The sequence below is a fragment of the Falco punctatus genome (genome assembly GCF_963210335.1).
Source record: "Falco punctatus genome assembly, chromosome: 11".
Classification (NCBI taxonomy): domain Eukaryota; kingdom Metazoa; phylum Chordata; class Aves; order Falconiformes; family Falconidae; genus Falco; species Falco punctatus.
The window spans coordinates 27,567,571-27,590,834 of NC_137591.1; the positions used below are offsets into that span (position 1 = coordinate 27,567,571).

The 23,264-nt window shown below is 40.8% G+C and overlaps 2 protein-coding genes across 5 annotated transcripts in view; one reads left to right on the forward strand and one right to left on the reverse strand.

Moving 5' to 3' along the window:
• Window positions 1-1,805: 1,805 nt before the first annotated feature.
• On the reverse strand, window positions 1,806-4,259 carry LOC308071682 (14 kDa phosphohistidine phosphatase-like). The gene is made up of 3 exons (XM_080407482.1): window positions 4,060-4,259; window positions 3,419-3,543; window positions 1,806-2,014 (listed from the first exon to the last, which is right to left on the reverse strand). The coding sequence occupies exons 1-3, from the start codon at window positions 4,187-4,189 to the stop codon at window positions 1,922-1,924; spliced, it is 348 nt and encodes a 115-aa protein (XP_080263608.1). The 5' UTR covers window positions 4,190-4,259; the 3' UTR covers window positions 1,806-1,921.
• A 101-nt stretch (window positions 4,260-4,360) lies between these two features.
• The window catches only part of RXRG (retinoid X receptor gamma), a 77,626-nt gene continuing 58,722 nt past the window's right edge, over window positions 4,361-23,264 (forward strand). For 2 of the 4 annotated variants that reach the window (XM_080407390.1, XM_080407397.1), the window contains exons 1-2: window positions 4,361-22,655; window positions 22,817-22,896. In XM_080407390.1, the coding sequence (XP_080263516.1) occupies window positions 22,860-22,896 (37 nt within the window). In that variant the 5' untranslated portion in view covers window positions 4,361-22,655; window positions 22,817-22,859. Of the gene's footprint in view, window positions 22,897-23,264 lie in introns of all 4 variants that reach the window. The other 2 variants (XM_080407393.1, XM_080407394.1) reach the window with 2 other exon arrangements.

The following is a 23,264-nucleotide window of genomic DNA, read 5'->3' on the forward strand; positions in this document are numbered from 1 at the left end:
TCTTGTATGAAGAAACAAAGGTAGAGATCAGCTGGTAACTCAGTTTACCAGCTTGTTCCAAATTACCACCACTTTTCTCCCCTTGACCCACCCCCTCACTTTTGGAAAGAGTCATCACAATAAGAAATCCGGTCTAAATTATGTCTTTCCCGTAAGTATTGTGGAGAGAAAGATTAAAATAGGTCATAAAATGTCTCAGGAAACTAAATTAAAAAGCTTGTTTGTTTTAGCAGACGCTATCTTTAACTGATGACTTCCCTTTGAAGACTATTTGCTAGTTTTGGGAAATGAGGCTAAAAAAAAAATGGGCTTTCTGTACTGGCAATTACAGCTATTTTACTAAGGCTTAGGGGAAAAAACCCATGAGGAAAATCAAAGTGGGAAGTGGCCAATTTGCAAATTATTGACCTGTATGCTATTCTTGGTTACTAGGTACACAGACATTTCATCATGTTTTGGAATCAAAATCTTAAGAAAAATCAAACCTTCAATCAATGTTATCACAGCATTTGAAGTGGTGCAGGCAGAAGACCAGTGCACAAGAGCATAAAGAGAAGCACAAACAGCAGATGCAGAAGTGCATAGGGGTGCTGGAGAGGGAAGTCCAGGCTGCATGGTGGGGGAAGCAGGTGCCAACTAAGAGACCTGCAGCACCAGCTTCAAGAGATCCCACTCCCAGGTGATAACTGGAACTCTTCTAATGAGGAATGGGCTGAAAGGTTTGAGGACAGGAAAAGGAAATTCCTCTCTGCCCAAGCAATTAAATCAAAGACACAGAAGGGTGACATCAGATGGATAATTAGCATAATAAGGTAGTAACAACGGGATTTTTTGTGATGGAAACTCGACTAAAGCCTCTCAAATTTCACAGTTCGTACTTTAAGAGTCATATACACATTGAAAAGGAAAAGCCACTCCATACTGCCAGATAGTAGTAGATCAGTGCAGTAGGAACCACAGCAAAGGGAAGAACCAGGATTTATATGCAAATACCTCTTGAAGACTGCAGGTCAACAATGTAAGCTTAAGACCAAAAGGAACTCCCTTGAAATCCACAACAACATTAAAGGAAGACTTGCAGGAAACATAAGTTGCAATTCTAAGAAGTAAGTTAATAAATGAAGGACAACATCTTGCCACAACAGGAGGATGCAGGTGCTGTAAGTTAATTCAGACACTGCCTAGGTGTGCTGGGTCTGGCCAGGAGGTAGTTAACTAGAACATAATTATTGCTATAAAAAAAAGGGAAAAGCATCATTATACTCATGGGGAATAAAAGAAGTACAGGAGAATCAGAGCAAAAGAAGGGTTGTTACAATTTGACATTGCCATCAGTCTGCTAAAGGTAAGGATTTTACAAGAACACAAAAGATCTTGATCATTAGTCATGTGGAACATAAATACTGAATTTTCAATACCATGGAATAAATCAGAGATTTAGGTGAAGAAGTGTAACAGCCAACCCTCCTCACTTCTTCCCCAGGTTTTGTAAATCTGGTGAAGTTGGAAAGCCTAAAGAAAAATACAAAATAAAGGAAACAGAAAACACTATGGTCAAAAGACCAGGTAACAGGTTTGGTACTGTGGTGCATAAATTGATGGCAAAATCCTAAAGGTATCTACAATAGATGAGTGAGACAGCACTGGATGAAGACAAACTGGAAGGTAAGATGTGGGAGTGTTTAATTAGATGGCATGTCAAAAGGAGAGGAAGAAGGCTTAGAACTGCAGATTCTGCACAAAGGAATGATCTGAAAAATAAGATCTATCTGGGGATACTAACCATATTATGAATTACAGCAGAGTCCAGTTTCTCCAGGTTTATGGTAACGTACATAGAATACACATTCAATTTTATTTGTCAAAGTACAGCTCACAGTTTCCAGTTTTTAACTGCCTGTTGTGCTTGTAAGTAGGCAATTTATTTCTTGTCATCTGACCATGTAATTTCATAATCTGTATACACTTTTTTCAGTATCTCTACAGTCACCGAATGATCTGCTTTTCCATAGCCCTGCAAGAAAGAACAAATACTTATTAGGCATGTACAGAAATTAAGTCCACAGAACCATTCAGTTCTTGTCAACACAAATTATCCAGTTATGATTTGGTACTTCAAGTAGTTCATGTGCAAATCAAATACAGGTACTAAAAGAGTTGTTCTTACAGTATCATGTTTTATTTTTCTGTTGGCCTCTTCAATTCACCCCAACGCCAAGTTGTAGAAAATAAATGAGATGGGGTCAAGCAATCTCGAGTAATAGAGGATGCATTTTCCACATCATTTCTCCAGCAGAAGGCTCATTTTAAAATGTTCCCAACCCCTTAGCCACCATATTTATTGAGTGTTCTTTTAAACCACAGAGATTGCATTGACCCACCCTAATGTATGAGTATGCAAACATCTGATCTGGCTCAGCTGAAGAAAAAAGGAATAAGCCACCACACATGAGAACATTTGAGTACTATTCTAGCCACTAAAGAAATCACAGTCTTCATGTTTTATTTATTTGCAATCTTGCCTTAGCTGGTAATGGCAGAATTTTAAGTATCTGTGGTCTTCAGCCACTGCAACTCCTAACACTGACCTAAGGCAATGTCAGATGACCCACATGATTTTTAACCCTCATTTACATCACTGATCAGTGTTGCTCTTTCACTGAAACTTAAGACAGCTGCGCTAGAAAGTGCCTTTCCTTTACTGATGTAACTGGAGTTATTATCTTGATTTCTTATTTCAGAACTACAAGTAAGTTTTTTCCTGTCAAAAAGCCTTTACTGCACAGTAGTCTAGTCTACTGATAAAACCCTGTGATTTACAGGTTACTTTCTTTTTCCAGTAACATTTCACGTGAAACTTAACTTGGGAGATTGAAAAAACAGCTCAAAATTGTATTATCAAAAAAAATATGTACTCTTACTCATCACTGACTCTGCCCCAAGAGGAACAGCTTATGTAAACCACCATTTAAACCATGCAGGTTAAAACTGATGCATTATAAAATGCAAACTTTTTAAAAATACTAGATAATATGGTTATGCCAGAAATACCACACCCAACATTTTTAATGGCAAATAAAGATCACACAGTAGCTAGACCAAGGCCCTGCAGCTAGAGATGCGCTATTCCTGCTCTAGCAGCAAGACTAAAAAATTCTGAGCCAAGATATGCTAACTTCCATTTCTAGTCTTGAATATAACTTAATGCTGGTATTATGCAGCATTAAGTCATTTATTACTTTTGGTCTCCTGCCCTTAAAACTATTGTCTTTCTAATCTATCTCACAAGTGAGCCAGGCAAGTTTTCCCATTAATGTTTACACTGGGATTCAAATAGCCAAAAGCCACCATACTATAAACAAAAATCCCGGAACGTCAAAGACTAAAGGATTTGAAGGAATACAAGAGATTCACTTACGGTAGAGAGCCCGAATACCCTTATTTTCTTTTCTTTGCTATTATGCTCAATTTTCCCTCCTCCAAGGCACTTGCACTCATATCCCAGCTTTTCCATCTCAGGATTTACTTTTTCAAATATATGATCTGCACAAGAAGAATGATTAGAGACATTAGAATACACAGGAGGCACCAAATGCTCTAGAACTATTCTTTTCAGCTGTTTTCCACTCATTTTCCTCCAGTGCCCTTCTTTCACCTGTGAGAGGTTTCTCTTGCCAGACATAGAAAAGCTGTTTCATTAAAGTTTGCTAGGTCAGATTTTACTTAGTTAAACAACTCGTTCTCCTAGATGAGGTTTATCAGGGTTGGCAATGGCACCTGACAGAGGTATTGGCCCACTTTTCATATTCACACCTATAAAGGGGAAAAAAGAGGCTCCTCAGCTATGTCCGCTGACAGCGCCCACGGCAGGCTGGCTCCCCCTCCGCCTCACATTCACTTGGGAACCGGCAGCCACGTCCCGCACGGTTTTGTACTAAGCTATCTATTATTTTTAGTTATATGAGAGTTGCCGCCGGGGAAGGGGGCCGGCTAACGGCCGCGGGGGGCTGTCACCCCCACCCCACCCCCCAACACCCCCACCCGCGGCCTGTCACGCACTGTGGAACTCGGCCGCCTTGGTGCCGCGGACGATATCGCGCCGCTCCTCGCCGCCCGGGCGCTGCAGGCGCACCAGGATGTACTTGAACGTGCCCTCGGGATCAATCTCCACGTCCCGCACCGCCGCCATGGCGGTGAGGTAAGGCGAAGCGGGCCGCTGCCGCGCGCGGGGGCGGGCGCTTGGCGGGAAGGCGGTGCTCGCGCCCGGGGGCGGGGCAGCAGCTGCCGCTCGTCGTGAGGGGAGCGGCCGGGCGGCATGGCCTCACAGGGGCGGAAGGGGCGCGTTACCCGTTAACATCGGCCGCCCAGGCCTCAGGGGTGACCTGGGCCATGTTTCCCTTCCTTGGCTGCCGTGCCTCCTCTCCCCCGCATCTTGGAGCTGGGGCCTTGCAGCGGGTACCTGCCATTTGGAGGGCAAGGCGTCTATACTGGGGGGGCGAGGAATGGAGAAGGTCGTGGAGATGCAGGTAGCTTAATGCCCTAGCGTGTTGTAGCTTACATTTTAAGTAAGAGACACAAATTTACCTCATGTTTGCCTTTATGGGTGCCACTCCAGTTGGGCAAGAATCACACATTCAGCATGAGATCACATATGTCAAGAATTACAAAGATGCACCAATTCACTGCAGATTGAATCAATGGTATTTAAAAGAAGAAAAAATTGTTTCATTGCAGTGCTGAAGTAAGAGCATGGTCTTGTATTGAGTATTAGTGCTTACTCCAAAAAGAGAGAGTCCCTACATTTTAAAGACTAGAATTTTTAAAAAATTTAAGAATATCTCCCAAACTAGTTTCAATATAGCCGTATCTTTTAAGTGCTATACTGTAGTTCACTTTTAACTGAACTACTTTATTCTTTTAATACGTACAAGAGTAAATCATTGTTGACATGAGTTTCTCCATCTGTAGTAGTTTTACAGTATAAAAACAGTGCTTGAACACAGTGTACTATTAGTTTTTAATGCATTACACCTTCTATAAAGAAGAATACATATCTAAATACAGCATTTAGAGATACTTAACAAGTATAACTTTTGGATTAGAATTTGTTTTCTGATTTATTACTTCATAACTAAGTTATTTAATAAACTATTAGCTGTCTTAAGCCTATAAAAAAGTTATTTCAGATGCTATTGTCAGTTACTTTTTTCTGGGCACAGAGCAGTACCAACATGATGAGGAAAACAAGCAGAGCCCTTGTAAAGTAAACTAAATCCTTATTAGTTAATTCTTAGGAGATGAAGGGGTGAGAAGGGCTTTAAGTAGAAACCAAGCCTACTGTCTCAGCTGTTCTGGATTTGCCAGGGCAGACAGGGAAAGTGATAAAATCTGTGTCTGGATGAGATGCCCTTTGGGATTAGGGTTCAAGCATCACTTCCTCTAAAAAAACCCTCAAAATTAATGTATTCCCATGAGTAGGAAATTGAGTAAAGGAGGTAGGAGACTGTATGGATGAGTAAGGGGCTTCTGACAAACATCCATCAGAAGGAAGAAGTTTATGGGATCTGGCAAAAGGGACAGGGACACTTAGCAGGAATATAGGGGTGTGGTCAGAATGTGTAGGGAGACAATGAGGAAGGTTGAGGCCTGTTTAGAATGAAATCTGTCAAGGACAACAAGAAGGGCTTCTTCAAGTACATGGACAGGAAAAGTACGATTAGGGGAAATGTGGGCCTGCTGCTGAATGAGGTGGGTGCTATGGTGATGAAGGGCACAGAGAAGGCAGAGATACTGCATGCCTTCTTTGCTTCAGTCTTCACTGCTAAGACTGGCCTTCTGGTTTCCCAGACCTCGGAGGCAAGAAAGGAAGTCTGGAGAAAGGAGGACTTTCTCTTGATCGAGGAGGATCATGTTAGAGGTCACTTAAGCAAACCTGATACCCACAAATCCATGGGCCCTGATGGGATGCATCCCCAAGTGTTAAGGAAGCTGGCAGATGTTATTGTCAAGCCATTCCCCATTGTCTTTGAAAGGTTATGGAGAACAGGAGAGGTGCCTGAGGTCTGGAGAAAAGCCAGTGTTACTCTGCCTTCAAAAAGGGCAAGAAGGGGGACCCAGGCAACTACACACTGGTCAGTCACATCTCCATCCCTCCAAGGTGATGGAACAGCTCATCCTAGAGGTCATATTGAAGCCTGTGGAGGAAAAGAAGGTCATGAAGAATAGTCAACATGGATTCACCAAGAGGAAATCGCGCCTCACCAACCTGATAGCCTTCTATGATGGAATGACTGGCAGGGCAGATGAGGAGAGAGCAGTGAGTGTTGTCTACTTTGACCTCAGCAAGGCTTTCAATACTGCTTCCCATAACATTCTCATAGGTAAGCTCAGGAAGGGTGGGTGAGATGAGTGGGCTAAGAACGAGCTGAACAGCGGAGCTCAGGGGGCTGTGATCAGCAGCGCAGAGCCTAGCTGGAGGCCTGCAGCCAGCAGTGTTCCCCAGGGTCAGCACTATGTACTGTCTTGTTCAACTTATTTATCAATGACCTGGATGAAGGGGCAGAGGCACCTCAGCCGGGTGTCTGGGGATACGGCACCCGGAGGAGTGGCTGGAGCACCGGCGGCTGCGCTGCCGTTCAGTGAGACCAGGGCAGGGTGGAGAGCTGGGCGCAGAGGGACCCAGAGAAGTTCAGCCAAGGCGAGTGTGAGATCCCGTGCCCGGGGGGGAGCAGCCCCATGCACCGGTACGTTCTGGGGGCTGGCCTGCTGGAAGGCAGCTCTGCGGGGAAGGGCCTGGGAGTGCTGGTGGGCAGCAAGTTGCCCATGGGCCAGCAGTGTGCCTGTGTGGGCCAGCAGGCCTGTGGGATCCTGGGGTGCTTGAGGAGGAGCGTGGCCAGCAGGTCAAGGGAGGTGATCCTCCTGCTCTGCTCTCCCCTGCTGAGGCCGCGCCTGGAGCGCTCTGTGCAGTTCTGGGCAGCGCTCTTCACAGTTCAAGAGAGACAGGGAACTACTGGAGAGGGTCCAGCGGAGGGATATGAAGCTCAGGAGGGAACTAGAGCATCTGTCTTAGAAGGAAAGGCTGGGGGAACTGGGCCTGTTTAGCCTGGAGAAGAGGAGGCTGAGCGGGGATCTTATCAATGTCTACAAAGATCTTAAGGATGAATGTCAGGAGGACAGGGCCAGGCTCTTGTTCTGTCTCTGGGTGCTGCTGAAAAGGGGCAACGGGCACAAACTGAAACACAAGAAGATCCTCCTGAATATGAGGAAGACCGGCTTCACCTTGAGGATGACAGCACTGGAGCAGGCTGTCTGGAGTGGCTGTGGAGTCTCTGACTCTAGAGACATCAAAACCCTCCTGGATGCAATCCTTTGCAACCTGCTCTAGGGGAACCTTGCTTTAGCAGGGGGTTGGACTGGATGTTCTCCAGGGGTCCCTTCCATCCCTGACCATGCTGTGATTATAAAGCTTAGAGAGTCCTGTGAAGCTGGGGTTGTTGCTTGAGTTTGCTTTATTCGGTTCAGTAGTAAAGGCCTATAGGGCTATTGCAGTGTTAGTTCTTTTAAGTTTCTTTCAAGCAATCTAGAAGATCTGTTTTTGTTTTGATTGTGAATATAGCTTGTTCCTTGATTATTTTGTTTACCCATTTAGCCTAATATCTGATGTTCTTGTTTATTTCTTGTTAGAGCTATAGCATTAAGAAGGTTTTATGGAGCTTGTTTGTTTGAATGAACCTTGCCTTTTTATTTTTCACTGGAATAGGATACTTCATTTCCTTAAGCATAGAAGTCTGTTGTGTAGCTGTGGAAAACTTTATTGTGCCATTTCAGTTATGATGCACGGAAGGAACTACCAACAAACAATGGTAGCACTGATGAGCAAGGGCAAGGATGGCAAAGGAAATACTTATGCCATACCTCAGAAGCTAAACTTCAGGGGAATTTGTCCTCAGCAAGGAGAGCAGGCATCTGACATGATCCTGAGTAGGTAAGTTTGTAACTTAGTAATAAGCAAAGCAGAACTTTGTCCTGTTCTTCTTAATGCTTTCCCAAACACCCACCTTATCCAAAAGTAGCTTCTTATGCTGTGCTGAGGTATAGGAGCTTCCTGTCAGTATTTAGGCTGAAGACAAAAATCCCCTGCTGTTCGTGGTAATTGTTAGCACGTCACTTTGTGAGCCTCAGGGGTACAAAGAGGATGGCATGGGGCAACAGGGGTCTCAAACCAGACACAGCCTGCCTCCAACAAAATTGCATGGAGGGACTTTCCTTTTGTAATGGGCTTACTCATACCTAACTGTGGCAGTGTGTTTAGTGCTAATTTCTGAAAAATTAAGGTTTTTTTCTATTTATTTGGCCAAGTTACATCTCTTGACAGTGGTGTCCTAAAAATCATTGTTCTGGGGAGAAGCATTTGTAAATATCTCAAATTAGGAAACAGTGAATACAATGCAATGATAATTAAGATAGGATAGTGGGTATTTTCCTTGAGTAATTACAGCCAGATCATAAGGGTAAGTATAGCCAGCATGTTTTTTCCTCTTCTGTGTTATATATGGGGCTTGTTTTCATTATAGTGTGCAGGCTTTGGGCTGGACCCAAATGACTATAAAGTTACACTGTTGTTGTTTATGCCCCTCCTGTCATCAGATTGTTTTAATCCACATGGCCTTGCAAAATTCTCCTATCCTTATATTGGCTTGGGTTGTGCCAATATTGCAATGTGTGTTGCAGTGCATTAAAATGTTGGTGTAACAACATTTGTTTGTTTGTATAACAGAATGTGTGGTTAGGCTGGATCTGGGATATGTCAGCCAATTTACTGGTTGAGCTAGTGCATTTGAACTTGGTCAAGCTTCTCTTCATACTCTAGCAATCAGAGATTAAAAAGGCAACAAGCAAGAAAAGCTGCGGTTCATGTGACGTGGTGTGATGGCTGGGTATAACTATTATAGCTACCCCAGTTCATTTTCATACAGGGATGAGATGTCCTGGTATCCGTCATACTTTTACCTTTTAAAAGTACTTACTGCGTGTCTTGAGAGGGATAAAGCAGGTAATAATAGCCTTGTGTTCTCTACTGCATCCCTCATAAGAGGGTCCTGTGACTATGCTTTTTCTGTTTAACAACTCTGAAAATGCTAATAAATATCAACTCAATTTGAGATAGTGATAGAGATATCAGTGTTACTATGTACCTACAGGTTTGTTGAAAATAGATGGAGAACAGAGATGCTGTGAGTGTTCCTGCTGAGAGAATGGGTTTATATTGGGTGTATCTGTATTGGATGAAATATCTGAGTGACAGAAGACGGCTGATAGGGGACAAATACATTCCTGCAGTCACACTTAACTGCATTTCTACTGGGCTTTGTGGTGGCATTAAGGCTGTGATATTTGTATCTTTTAAAAGTAACTTTCTAGAAACAGTTTTGTTCCCTGTTATGTGCCTCCAGCCCCTGAGAAAAATTGCTATTTTCAGGAAGTGTATAAGGTTTCTGAGCATGCTTTTTGAATCTTTTTCCTAGAGTTTCATATTTTTTTGGCTACTGAGGTGTACAAATGGTCTTCAAATAATCTTGGAGGAGGCTTCCACTTACGAATGTAGTGCCCCCTAAAAATTAGCTCTAGAGTGTTTAGTAGCTGTGTAAGCAGTAGCTTGACACATCAAAATACAAGCTACTTTATCTTAAGTCTTTATATCTTCTAGCCTTCTACCATTCAGTAGCTCAAACTACAATTCAGATTAGTACTTTCTTCTGAAAAAAATGGAAACTGTGGCTTTAAGTACATTAATTGTTTACATGAGTATGTTAAATGCCAGTTTTTCAACAAATACAGGTTCTGAATGTAGTTTAAGGAATCCAGTTATATGCCAGTGTCAAACCTAACAGCAGAGGAATGTGCTAAAGGCTTGCTATTTTTTTTTTTAAAATAATCAAATCAGTAGCTTAAATGCATTATGAGCAAAGCACAAGTGGGTGATGTAAAGGCAGCTGCATTTTCTTCCTATGTATTTGCAGTCCAGCGAAAGCATGTGTAGAATATCTGCAATAAAACAGATACAATACTGTAGTTGTGTCAGGTGATAGTTTCCTAGGAGTTCCTGAGGCACAGGTGCTAGCAGAGCAAGGGTGGTGGTGTTTCTTGTGAAGGATTTTCAGAGCAGTTCTGCCTAGTTATCCCTTTCTTCTGTTTGACCTGTCTCTTTCCCTTCTCTTCTTCCTGTGAATATACCTGACGTGGTTGTTGTAGGACTCCCATCTGCTAACTGGATTCCTAAAACCTTTGCTATAAAAGCAGAAAGGTCTTCTTTTTAAGTATCACTGAAAAAGCTTGCATGTATAAATAAGGGCAAATCACTGGAGGTTCTCAGGATGTGATTGGACAGGGTGCTAGATAATCTTATCTAGGCTCCCTTTCTCACAAAGGATTGGACCAGATGATCTTTTGAGGTCCCTTCCAACATGGGCTGTTCTGTGAAATTAAAGTGCTAAGATTACTGAAAAAGCAGTGAAAAATAATTTTTTGGGTTTGTTGTTTATTTCAGGGGTGTGTGCTTACAAATGTGTAAATGGGCTTCCCACTTAAATGTTTTCATGCATGCAAAGATTAGATCTTCACCAAAGAGAATCCTTGTGGATAGAAGATTCATAGCTTCTCCCCCCCATTTCTCCAGATCAGTTCTGTGTAGTCAGTATTCTTCAATCCGACTTGAGTCAGGAACCTACTTTAAACATTCAGGCAAAGCATGACATACAGCATTTCAACTCCTCTCCTGGGCTGAATGTCAGGATTCCAGCTTTGAAACAAAATTACATTTTGACTTACACTGGAATATTCAGACAGGTTGAGTATCTGAGGTGACTCCTTTCCCCTGTGCTATGTTCTGTGTTTTATAGCCTTCAGCTAAGGTCGCTAAGTGGAAAAGTTTAGTACACAGTAGCTGATGGTTGCAAAGAAAACACACTGGCTTCCCTTTCAGAGCAACCCACTAACAGAAAGGATCTGTGAAAAAGCCTAGGTTGAAAGCCTAGATGGGTTAGCCCTTGTGCATGAGGCTTACGAGATTTTCTGATGTGTAGTTAAAAGCTAAATTGGCCTTGAGTGGAATTTTTGAGAAATTGTTGTTGACTACTGACAGCTGTCACTTGTTTTATCAATTTGGATTGAAATGAAGGATGGGGAAGAGAAGATGAGGCTGTACTGCAGCTGTATATGGAGGTATCAAAGCCAGTTGTAATCAAACAAGTTCAGTAACAGAAGTCATCTGGCTGCAGAAACACAGAGTTCAGATCTGATCAGCTTATACTGCCAAAATCCAGTATCAATTTACTGTGCAGGTCTCAGACCTGCTATTTCTAGCTTGCTTTCAGTGCCCAGACTACACTAGTTTGCTTGCGTGACATCTTAAAAGGAAGAAACTGGATTGCAGTTCAAGATCAAAAGTAAATTTTTCATTTGAGAATAGGAAAAAAACCTGAGTCAGGAGTATCTTAATGTCAAAACATCCTCATATTTATTTTGCTACTTAGCCCCTGAACAGCAAATGACTAGAAAAGGAATATTAGTATTATCTAAATGTGTTAAATACATGTTGTGCTGCAGTGGAGCTCATCATGGGACTGTCTCAGGCCATTAGGCAAATCCAGGTTACTAGAATCAGGAAAAGGGAAACAATCAGTTTAAAGTCCAGCTGTATAAATTTTTCCTTTTATTGAGTTCTTTGACAGCAGAGCACAAGATATAAGAATATGTTTGGCCCACTCTTGTATTACAGGAAAATATTAAGAAAATATTTTTTAAATAGGTAATTTCCATTGCATGGAACTCTCAGAAGAAGGAAAATAAAATGAGGGTACTTGCTGAGCTGTACTTGCAAATTTATTTCTTTTGTCCCAGAGTGAGAGTATACCCTTGAGTTGAGCAGAAGAATGCCTAATACACTGGTGCAAATGAAATACACTGTTGTATATTGTGACTTAAGGTGGCCATCAAAGATCACAGGACTGCTTTGCTGCTTGGCCTGCTCATTGTAATAGGCTTTGAAGAAGGATTTTTCTTGAACAGCTGTTGATTAGCAGCTCCTCAGATTTGCAAAGAAGCGAGAACAAGTGCAGGATAATAACATTATCTCTCCTGGTATTAACATCTTTCGGATCTGCGTATGAATAGGCAGTTCAGAAGCTAGAGGCTTGATTTGTGCACTGAAGGTTAAGAATCTAAGCCAACCTTCAGCATGCAGGAGTGTAAAGGAGGGCTGCTGGGTCCTTTATACCTTGCTTTCATGAAAAACGCTCTCATGTGATCCCTTTTAGAAACTGAAAAAGATCTGCATGAAAACAAAGTTTTTTGATCTGCAACTTGTAGAAGTCAGTTTTATAACCTTGTTGCTTTGATGGCTAGAAACTCCCTCCTAATTTCCAGTCTACATTTATTCACAGATGATTTGTATCAGTTTGTTTTTTTGTACCAGCTTCATCCTTTTATATACAGAAAACTTCTGATCACCTCTTTACTTTCCCGATACTTACAAAGAGTGCAGGACATCCTATTTGAGCCTTCCTAGCTGCTTCCTTTTCTCCAGACTTCAACACAAATTTCTATTAGGCACCCAGTAAGATATTTCTTTAGAGGGGACTTCATGGACTATTTCTATCTTTGAACAATCTATAGAGTTTCCTACTTGGAGGTGTCATTCTCCTAGGTCCCCTTCTGAATGACCATAAATACTGTCTGCCTGTCACTGGATTGCTAGTCTTTGAAGTACTGACCACATGCTCCCCCCTAGAATCCCCTTGATCAGTGAAACCAGTCTGCTAGGTTTGTTTTCAGGGCTCTGCTGTCCTTTGGTTGTCCTTCCCTGCCCTTAGTGTCCATGCCTTACAGCGTATGTTGGAGGCATGATGAAAGCATGGTGTGCAGGTGATGATTCCAGAGTCCCAGCTGTTGCTGTGTGGTCTGTAGAGACAAATAGTGTGAATGAGTTGTTTAACTGATCTGAGTTCATTTATGGGGGAAATGTGACATCCTGAATATAAGGGCCTTCCAGCTGCAGCTGCTTTTCTCCAGAAATATCTCTGCTCCATGAATGCAAATGCATGAGTTCGAGGGTATTCTGAGTGGTGGTTTTAGGGCTGGAGATACCCAGCAGGGAAACAGTGTCTGTCCTTAGTTGTGGTGCTGGGATTGCAGCTCCCTACAAAAAAAACAGAATGAAGAAAAAAGATGGGTGGATAACATCATACTAGAAGAATTCTGGATATAGATTGAAGGAAAAAGGTAGATAATTTTTATTTTTTGAGATAGTGATCTACTACTGTTTGTGTCTGTAGGCTGGTTTAGCTAATAGCAATAATTCTTCTCTAAGAGAAGGGACATGGCATGCAGAGCAGGAAAATGAAGAGCTGCTTTCCCAAGTGCTGGTATTCAAGGAGTGCCAAGGTCAGAGAGCAGCGTCTGGTATACATAGGAATATATTTTTGTTACTCCATTTTACTAAATTACATACCCTAGTAGGTGAGGGAAGTGCTTTTAAAAGGGCATGTACACTGTTTATTTCAGGGGGAGAAAACTGAACCCTGCATTAGAGGATAGAAGAAAATCCCTAGAGCCAGTGGTTTAACTTTTAATTTGTATTTCCAATAGCTAACAGTACAACCTAAATAAGAGATGAAGAATTACAATACTGCCAATTTTGTTCTGAATTCTTTTCCCATGGCTGTAAGCGTCTAAACAAATGTATTTGCTCTCAATTTTTCTTCATAGAGAGAAAGGATCTCCTTTGACTTAACCTTTAGGTAAACCTTTGTCTTTGACTCTAGAGGGTATAAAGCAAATACACTCCTAATTTACTTACCTTCAAGTGGGCATAAATCTGGATCTTTCATTCTATTTTGATAGTAGGGTAGCTTCTCCTCTGTAGTTTATGTACCCAGTCTAACATCATGGGGATTTTGTTGCTTAGAAGTACAAATAAACTTAACTTTTAACTGCTTCAAATAGGAATGTTGCATGCAGGCCCAGTATTATTTTATAGATGAGAAATTACAATCTCTTCACTTCCTGCTGATCTAATAACTGTTATGAAAGTAATCTTAGCTGATTATTACTCCTGTGGTCTAAATAACCAGACTCTGCTACTGATTGCAGTCATGTGTGACTACAAAGGATGAGTAAATGCCTCTTGATAAATGAGAGGGGAAAGAACCCAACTACTATGCACCAGGAAAGACAAATATAGAAGTCCACCACTAAGCCATGTCCCTAAGCACCTAAATATCCCCAGGGTTGGTGACTCAACCACTTCTCTGGACAGCCTGTTCCAGTGCTTGACCACCCTTTTGGTGAAGGGTTGTCACGGGGTGTTGTGGGGTGGGATTCATGCTTTGCATCTGAGAAAAATGACCTTGTGGACTGCTTTATAGGCTCAAATATGAAAGTGTCGCAATTTCAGGGTAGGTGACAGAATCTCCCTTCCTGATGAGTCAAGATATCTAGAAGTGGCAGAAAAGCAAAATCTTCACTGGAAAGTTAAAGTGGTGTTTTCGGGCCCAGGAAATAAGGAAAGTTCTAATGATCCTGACACCGGTTAACTGGAACTGTAAAAAGCCTTGTGCTGCTGGTTTTTGTCCAGGAAATGTTAGAACTGAGCAATTTAATGGAATGGCTTTCAGTGTTAGTGACGAATTTTTGTTCTTGAAACAACTACAATATGCATCAGTTGAAGTACCCTCCACTAATAATACTAAGTTAAACATGCCTGTCCTAAAAAGCAATTACTTATCCAGCTGATAGAAATAAACTTTCTTGAGAAGGGATGGTGTGGTTGTGGCGAACTTGTGGAAGAGTGTCTAGAATGCTCCTGGAAGACTACTTAATTCAAAAACTTCTCTCATGGTCTGCAGACTGAGAAAAGTCATGAGTAGTATGAATGATAGGCCTTTGCCAGCTGTTCATGGGTCAGGTTTTACTTCTCAGTGCTGTGCAGTTGTTCCTTGTACTTTGGTCTTCTGCTTTGAAGATTTCAGATATCAAGTGTTAAGGATCTCATTCCACAGAATGCTAGTACCTTTGGTGATGGACCTTTCTGCTGCTTGGTTTTATAAATGGCATCAGACAGTGATGATAGTTTCTGGGGCTTGGCTTTAAATATGAAGGTCAGTATCACCCAAAAAAGCACCTTTTAGGTATGTAATCCAAAACTTCTAGATTCTTCAGAAATGTTGCTCTCTAGTTTATGATCTGCTGCAGATAACGCTTGGAGAGTTTGTTTTCTGCTTGTTTACCAGTAAAAAAATTAAGGACTGGAATATCTGTGCTGGCCTTCTCTGAAGCTTGCTTAGCAGATATTCCTTCCTAGAGCAGCACAGCTCTGGGGGTGGGCAATTTGGGCTGAAAACTTAAGCAGAAACCCAAGAAATTACAATATTGAAGTTATCAGGTGCTGTATTTAATGGTTAAGCAATCATTGTTGAACATAGCTTTAGTTATGGAATCAAACACATTAAATACTGTGTCCATTGATGTATAAAAATTATTTACCTGAAACTGACTGAAGCACTGAAAAGAACAAACCTGAAGCTTGGAGTTCATCAACTAATGGTGAGATATATTAGTAAGGAAGTGAAGCTACTGCCCTCTTCATCCTTTCTCATAGTCTCTGCCTCATAATACTGCAATTGGAGAATGGAAGGTCATGTCAGCCCTCCGGTGCTACTGATAGTTCACATGCTATCTGACAAGTCAAAACAGTGTTTTCTAGGAACAGAGCTAGGCAGAAGCTATGCAAAGAATTTGCAAAACAAAAAACATTTCTCATGATGACCACTTTTACAGACCCAACCACCAACTTAATCTCCTAATACTGAAATTTCCTCTCACTCCTCTCATTTGCCAAATACTGTAACTGTTCTCTTCCTCAGAGCCAGAATTCCCATAAGTGTCACATCTGGGACATCTCACCTGCCGAGACTGTGGGACTATGGAACAGACCTGGGCAGTAAAATAATCGGTGCTGGGTTAGTGCATGGGTTATTATTAAGTTATTCTTTCTTACATGTACATGAAGGATGGCAAGGCTCCAAGAACTCCTCTGCCATAGTTTCCAACAGTAGAATTAGAAATAATTGAGTTCTGCGTGGGATCAGTTCCACCTGCAACTGCAGGTAGCCAGGTATGTGTGATGTTAAGAGCAGCCCTGCTTTTATCTTAACTCAAGGTGTGAGTTGTTCCCTCTGGTTCTTTGTTCTGTTTCACATTTCAATGCACTGAATCACACCTTGCCAGTGCAAGTGATCCCTGGCCTCGGGTTAGATTTTTGAATGTGTATTTTTGTCTGTATGGAGGAAATTGAGCAACATGAGTCACATTAGAGAGTTCCCGAAATGAGAAGTGGAGATGAGATTTTTCTGGCTCCTGGGGTTTCACTCCAGACAGAGTGGAGACTGTCTTAGGCAGCCTGAAAAATTCCAGCTTCTTTGTAGCATTTCTGTTGCCTGCTTCACACTTCATGGGACACACAGGCTGAGGGATGAGTATGTTTTTGGAAATTATCTTTTCCCTTTTAGACCTTGGGGAAAACTTGTGCCCTAAACCCTTTGTCTCTGAATTTTTAAAAAATTAGTGTTTCAAGCTCCTCTCCAAACAGGAAACACCTTCACTAGTGGCACCAGAACATCTTTTCCCCTCAAGGTTGACTAAAGCTCTTACTCTTCTACTGTGTTACTGTGGATGAAGCTGGAGTTTTTTCCATTACTTCAACATATCAAGTAGTTTTACAGCTCTTTGCCATGGGATAATACGTATCTTTTATAATATATATTAGTTATACAAACTATTTTGACATAAATACTTATGAAGTGTTTTAATTTAGGAATGATAAATATAGCTCCTAAGAGAGAAATGGAACTGGGTTACTTGGAGGTACTTAATTCTCTATTTTTGTCTGTTGACATAGAATTATAGAATGATTTATGTTGGAAAAGGCCTTTAAGATAGAGTCCAACTGTTAACCCAGCACTGCTTAAAAAGGAAGACTTAGAAATATGTAAATGCAGCTGTAGTCATATAATGTATGTAAAGAACCATTCTTTAAGAAAGAACATGGGTAATTAATCTCTGTCTCTTTCTATATGTACATACATATATGTATATATTCTGGTTACCTGAGATCCCACCATATTCTGTATTTGTCTTATTTTTGTGATTTCAGCAAGTTCAACAGAGAATTCTAGATAATCTAAAATAATTTCCCACTACATCCTGTTTTCATAAACTACTGATATTGACAAATATCTCAAACCAAGACTTAATTTCCAACAGAAAGCTAGACTACAAAACTCCTGTTCTAGTATTTCATGGCCTCCTTATTTAGAAAAATTGCCTTTGAAATTTTGTCAAGAAAAATCAATCCAACCACTACTTCTTATGCACCAAGTGAACATAAAGAATTTTTTGTCATGTGCCTTTTAAGTATTCTAAAATACCTTTGGGGCTTTAGGAGATTGTATAGACTACTTTCTTCTATCATCCTTTTCTGCAGTGGGGTGGGAATAAAACAGTTAAATGCCTTGGATGTTTGCATGTAAGCCATGTTTTCTGAGTGTGTGTTACTTGAATTACATGTTACTGAGTATGTGTTGTCTGTGGAGAGCTGATAGTTCAGAAGATTAGATTCCTTGCAATCTCTTTACTAGTCAGACAAGCATTCCCGCATGTTTCAGGGACAGGAAACAAAATGAGGATGTTCATAAGAAATAAAATCAGTAAATCTTAAACATTTTTTTGGTTTTGTTATGAAGATAGTGCAGGGTGTCAAGATTGTATGAGATGGTCCTAGTTTATTTTCCAAAAAATAATAAAACTTTGATCTCATTCTAAATAGTGTATCAAATGTGTTGCTCAGGATTTGATTGTGTTTTGTCTGCCTGTAGCTTTCTGAAATTGTGGTACTTGAGATTAGGTACACTACACCAGATGAGATTTGGCAATGGCAGATTGGACAGAATAGTTGCAAATTTTGTCTTAAATAAAACATTCCTGTTAATATATATCAGAAAAGCATTTCCTATTTTTAAAAATGATAACAAATCCTTAGCCCATATTGTAGTCATGATTTGCTATAATTCCTACTTCCTTTTTTAGGATTCTCCTGCCTAGCAAGGAATTTCCCAGTTTGTTTCTATGGTGGTGTTTGGTTGAGTGTTTTTTTCTTTTTTGGTGGTGGTTTGGTTTATTTGATTAAGACCATTGTGCTTGCTTCTATTGTTTTGTCCTCATTTCTTTTGGATCACATCTCTAACTTATTCAAATCTTTGAGTCCTATATTGGTCCTTTGGAACTCTTGCAGTTCCTCAAAGCCTGGTGTCGTCTGCAAATTTTCTAAGCATTTTAGATGATAATTTGCAATCCAACTTAAATTAGCTCATGTTAATTCAAGATAAGCCCTTGCAGGGCTCATTTGTATAGTCCTCTCAGACTGATGGTGATTTTTTGAAAACTGCCCTTTGAGTAGTGGTTACATCTCATGCACGCTCATTTTATGGTGATTTCAGTTTGCTTATAAGAATGTCTCGTGGACAGCATTGAAAAATCTTACCTACAGCAAAACATAGTGCACTATTGTTTCTTTGTTACTCACTCAGCCTTCAAGTACAAACTAGATTGATCTGTCAAGAATAAAATCTATCATATCAATTCAGCTGTTCTTCACAGATCAGCCTTCTGCTGATTTTCCAATTGTGGTGTGGGTTTTTTTTTAATTTTCCAGTATGGTTCTAGTATCTTTTATAGGTGCTCATGTGGAAGGCCTGGCTTCTAATTACCTGGATCTTCCTTTCCTAGATACACACAGGCAATATTTGCTTTTTGTCAGCCCTCTGACATCTTTCCCTGTACTCTAAGGTAATTACTGAGGGTTTGCATCCTTACAGTAGCTTGATTGGCTGGAACTAACCTAAATAGTCATCACTCCAGTCTTTCCATATTCTGACCTGTTTTCTTTTCCCAATGTGTAACACTATTGCAGTGAGTGTTTTTTAACTTTTCCCTGTGTAGAAAGAAATGACATTTGACATGTCCTCTGTCAATTGCTATCCTTCTTTAAATAGCAGACCTGGCCAGGTTTTGTTGTTCTTACTCCTAATGTGTTTATATAGCCTTTTCTTACCTTTTATGTCTCATAGTAGCCTATCAAATAAACCTTCCAACTAGAAAATTAGTTGCTGCTAGTTAATCCTTGTTAGGCATCTCTGTAAGGGAAAAGAGCTTCTCTCATCTGGAACTTGTAAAAAGCTGGGCTTTCACTTGTGGAAATGAAGGTCTGGAGTGTATAGGACTAAGAAGTGTTCAGCATTTCTAAAGATTTGAATTGATTTAGGTCTAACATCTCCCATTTTTCTGGCAGAGAGGAATTGGATTAGTTTTAAGGAACTGTGTCTGTGTTCAGGTAGCATAAGAGTGCACGAAACTCAGTGCAGCAGAAGAAATGAAACTCTAATATTCTCCAAAAAAATGGTAAAGGAAGAAAAAAAGCACAAATGTGAAATAACTATGAAAAGAATAAATCAGTAACATGTAAACCAGCTAAAAGGCAAGCTGGATGGCATTTCTAGCTTGGAATTCTGCCATTCAACCTAAGTAACTGTATCAGAGGTGTTTTCCTGGAATACCTATGTAACTACTGATCTAATGAGCTTTAGCTCACAGGAATACCAGTCTTCCCAAACAACAGGGTTGAAGTTTTTAAGAGCCTTGGACTTTTAATAGTGAGATTTTTAACCTCTCAGTTGTGTGAAAATGCTTTTCAGGCTTGCTTTTTTTTTTAAAAAAAAAAATTGCATTTGTATGCATCTTCCATTATATTAAAAAGAGATAAAAATGTGATTAGTGGATGGCAGAATTCCCTGGGAAAAACCAAAAAGAGCCCCATGTCAGTGATGCATAAGAGAATACTGCCAACAAAAACAGGCAGTCTTTTTAGGCTGGAATTTTTACAGGCATATTGCTGTTAGTCTTTGGTGTTTTGGTTTTTTTTGTGTGCGGTTTTTAATCTGCTGCAGACAAGAGGTCTCAGACAGCCCCTGTAAAGGAAGGCTATTGTGAACTGTGAAATAGTCTCTTCCTTCCTCCGGAGATTCCACTGGCAAAGCAATTCTGATAAAGTTTCCTCTACTCAACTTCAGAGCTTCTGCCGTGACAAGAATGAGCACTTACCAGTAGGAGGCTCATAAAACTGCTTGAAAAAGTGAATGTCCAGGAAAAGGTGTAGGATTTTCTGCCTCCTGGCTCCAGAGGGGATGTAAACTGTTCTGAAGTTGTCTGTAATTCTACTCTGTATACAATTATAACAGCTGATCAATGTTTTAGAAAAAAAAAATAAGGCTACCCTATTAAAACTCATTATCATTAGTTTGTATTAGGATAATGTCTACAGAAATTAGGCCCAGCTGCATGATGTACCTTACAGGTGCATGAAAAGTACCAGCCTCTGTTAGGAGGGTTTGCAATCTGGAGGACATGGACAGAGCAGAGTTGGCAGCCAGGAGATGTTTGCACACCCATGGATGAGCAGCTGAGGCTAAAAAAAAAAAATAGCAGACCTGATCTGCTGCTGCCTGGAATTCTCTGGAGGTCTGGTGGTTCTAAGCATGGGTGGCCCAGGCCTAGGCCTGCAGGATGAGTTGGTGACATAGCCAAGAGCTAACCTCAAGTTCCCAGAGTTTTTTGATGGCTTGTGTTTCTAGTTTTGCTAGTTAGCACCTGCTAGAAATTGTTCCTCTCCCTACAAATATTTAATGTGTTACGTTTAATCCTCGCTATTCAGTAGCTGACTTTGACATGCTTTCTAGGACTTTGTTGCAATTTCTAGTAGACTCTGATATTTTGATAGTAACTGAGGGTGTTTTAGAATATATTATTTTTTCTATCCTCTCTTCTGTGATGGATTCCTTTGGGCAGAGATCTATCAAAGTATGGTTACTTGACAAAATTTTTTTGTGAAAAAATTGAGGATTGATACCAGCTGAGATCTTAGCTTGGAATCCATGAGCCACTGATTTTTATTGTGTAAGAACAGGCTGAGGTTCTAAAATAACAGCTCTAACATTAACTGTATAAACTAAAACTGTGCTTTACAGGTACGAAGCGGGTGCTACCCTGTGTCCTGCTATCACTGAGAACTGCTACTGATTCCCTTGCCTGTTAAGCTTCATTAAACCTCACTGATAATGGTGAATCTTTATGCCTGGAATACCAGTCTGGAAACTGGACTGTCTGGTAGAGCCCTCATAGTAAGTGCCTGCATGGATGTGGAATAGGGGGTGGGGTGACACGGCTAATTGGGGTGCAAGGGAATAATACCACTTTGTATCGACAAGGGTTGGCAGCGCTGGGGAATGTGGGCTCTGCTACAAGCTTCTAATGTCATGTCTTTGCACAGGGTTGAGAACTGAGTTAATGTGTCTATTACTCATGTTGCCTGTTCCCTGCTTATGACCCTCAACACTACTTGTGAGACCTGTAACAGAGGTGAGAAGGATGCTTCAGTGAGAATACCCAAAGCTACTTCTGTTCGTAGCATGGCAAATCATTGCCTTACCACTGAAGTGGCATATGTGTGAAGGTATGCATGAGGATCAAGGAGTGGAGCAGTGCAGCCAGAAGACTACTGTGCAAGGAATGGGTCATCCTCGCGCTCAATGCCTTCTCCTGTGTGCAGATGCATTCCAAACAGCCTGTGACCGCTTACCAACCCACTGTAGCAAAGTGTCCATGATTACTCAGACATGTGTTGGTGTACCATGGACACCATGTGACTGCTTCGTGCAGTAGTCATTAATCAGTGTATACACAATAAATGTGTGTGAATTCAGTAGGAGACTAGTGTATTGTCTTATCCACCTGAAATATTATGCACACCTGTTAAGGAATTGTAACTCTATTGAGACAAGAATATTGTAGCATATGGTCCAAGGGACTCTTCAAAGCTAAATCTACCTTCCAGGCTTTGATAAATCTGTATTATGAACAATATTCTAGAAGAGTACTAGCAGTCCTGAGGCTGGAAAACCTTACCACAAATGAGAACTCTTCATGACATTCTGTGAATCACGAGGAAAGGCTTGTCCAATGATGCAGCTTCCATCTTTTACCCAAACTTAGTTAACCAGCTATGAGCATTGGTGCCTTTCTTACTGAGATCCCCAAAAGAACCAACACTTTCTTGCTGCAAAACATCATGCTGGGTGAAAAACTGGAATCTGCTTATTCATGCAGCTAAAACTAACAGTCTTGCTCCTTCCTGATATCCTGGAATTGTGTGTTTCTGTCAGTAAAGCTATGTAATGAAGCACTTGGCAGTTTGTCAGCACAGTGTGTCTTTGAGAAGGTTGATTTGGCAAGGGGAAGCATGGGCTTAATGTGTGGGAGGGCCAGATCCGGGATTTCCAATATTTTTTTTTTCCACACGGAATTTCCCATCTCATGGAGGATAGGCCAGTTGAGAGAATAAAAGGCCATAGTAAAGGCAGGGGATTACACAGTCCAGACACTTGCTGAACTTAATCTTCAAGTCTGTATTCAGCAACCTAGCAACAGAAGACAGTCACTGAGAAATATTGAAGAGGACTTTTGCCACCTGGCCACCACAACTACAACCTGTGAGTATAACTGGAGTGTGGTGTTCTGTTTCATTGCTTAGCTAAAAGAACATAATAATGTTTAAAAGTATGTAGAAAAGATTGTGTAGGCAGTATTTTATATTGAATTGTAAAAAGTCAGTATTCATTCTTTACAAATGTGTTCCTTTGATCTCTCATAGCCATCTGCTTAAAAGATAAAGTGAAGAGAAAACAGTCAGAAACATGATTTTCTTGTGGTTCCCATCTCTTCTTGCTTATGGTAAGTGTGTATTTCTCTGTGTAGGAAACTACTCGGATGGTAGTATTAGTGTGATGCTTCTGTTTGAGCTCAGAATGAAACAGAATTTTTGAACCAGACCTAATTAGCTTGAGGCTAGGTTCATATAGAAGAACAGAGATTCTTCGGCAACGGGATGTTTCCCTGCTTGCCTGTCAAATACATAATTACCTCCTGTAGTTTGCTATGAAGTCTGCAAAGCTTTGTGTGATTGGATGTAGTTTCACAGGCTGAAGTCCCTGTACTTGATGCTGATATTCCTGTTTTGAAGCTTGACAGTTGATTATTTATAAAATAATTGCCACTACTTCTTAAGCAGTTTCAGATATTGACAACTTTACAGTATTTAT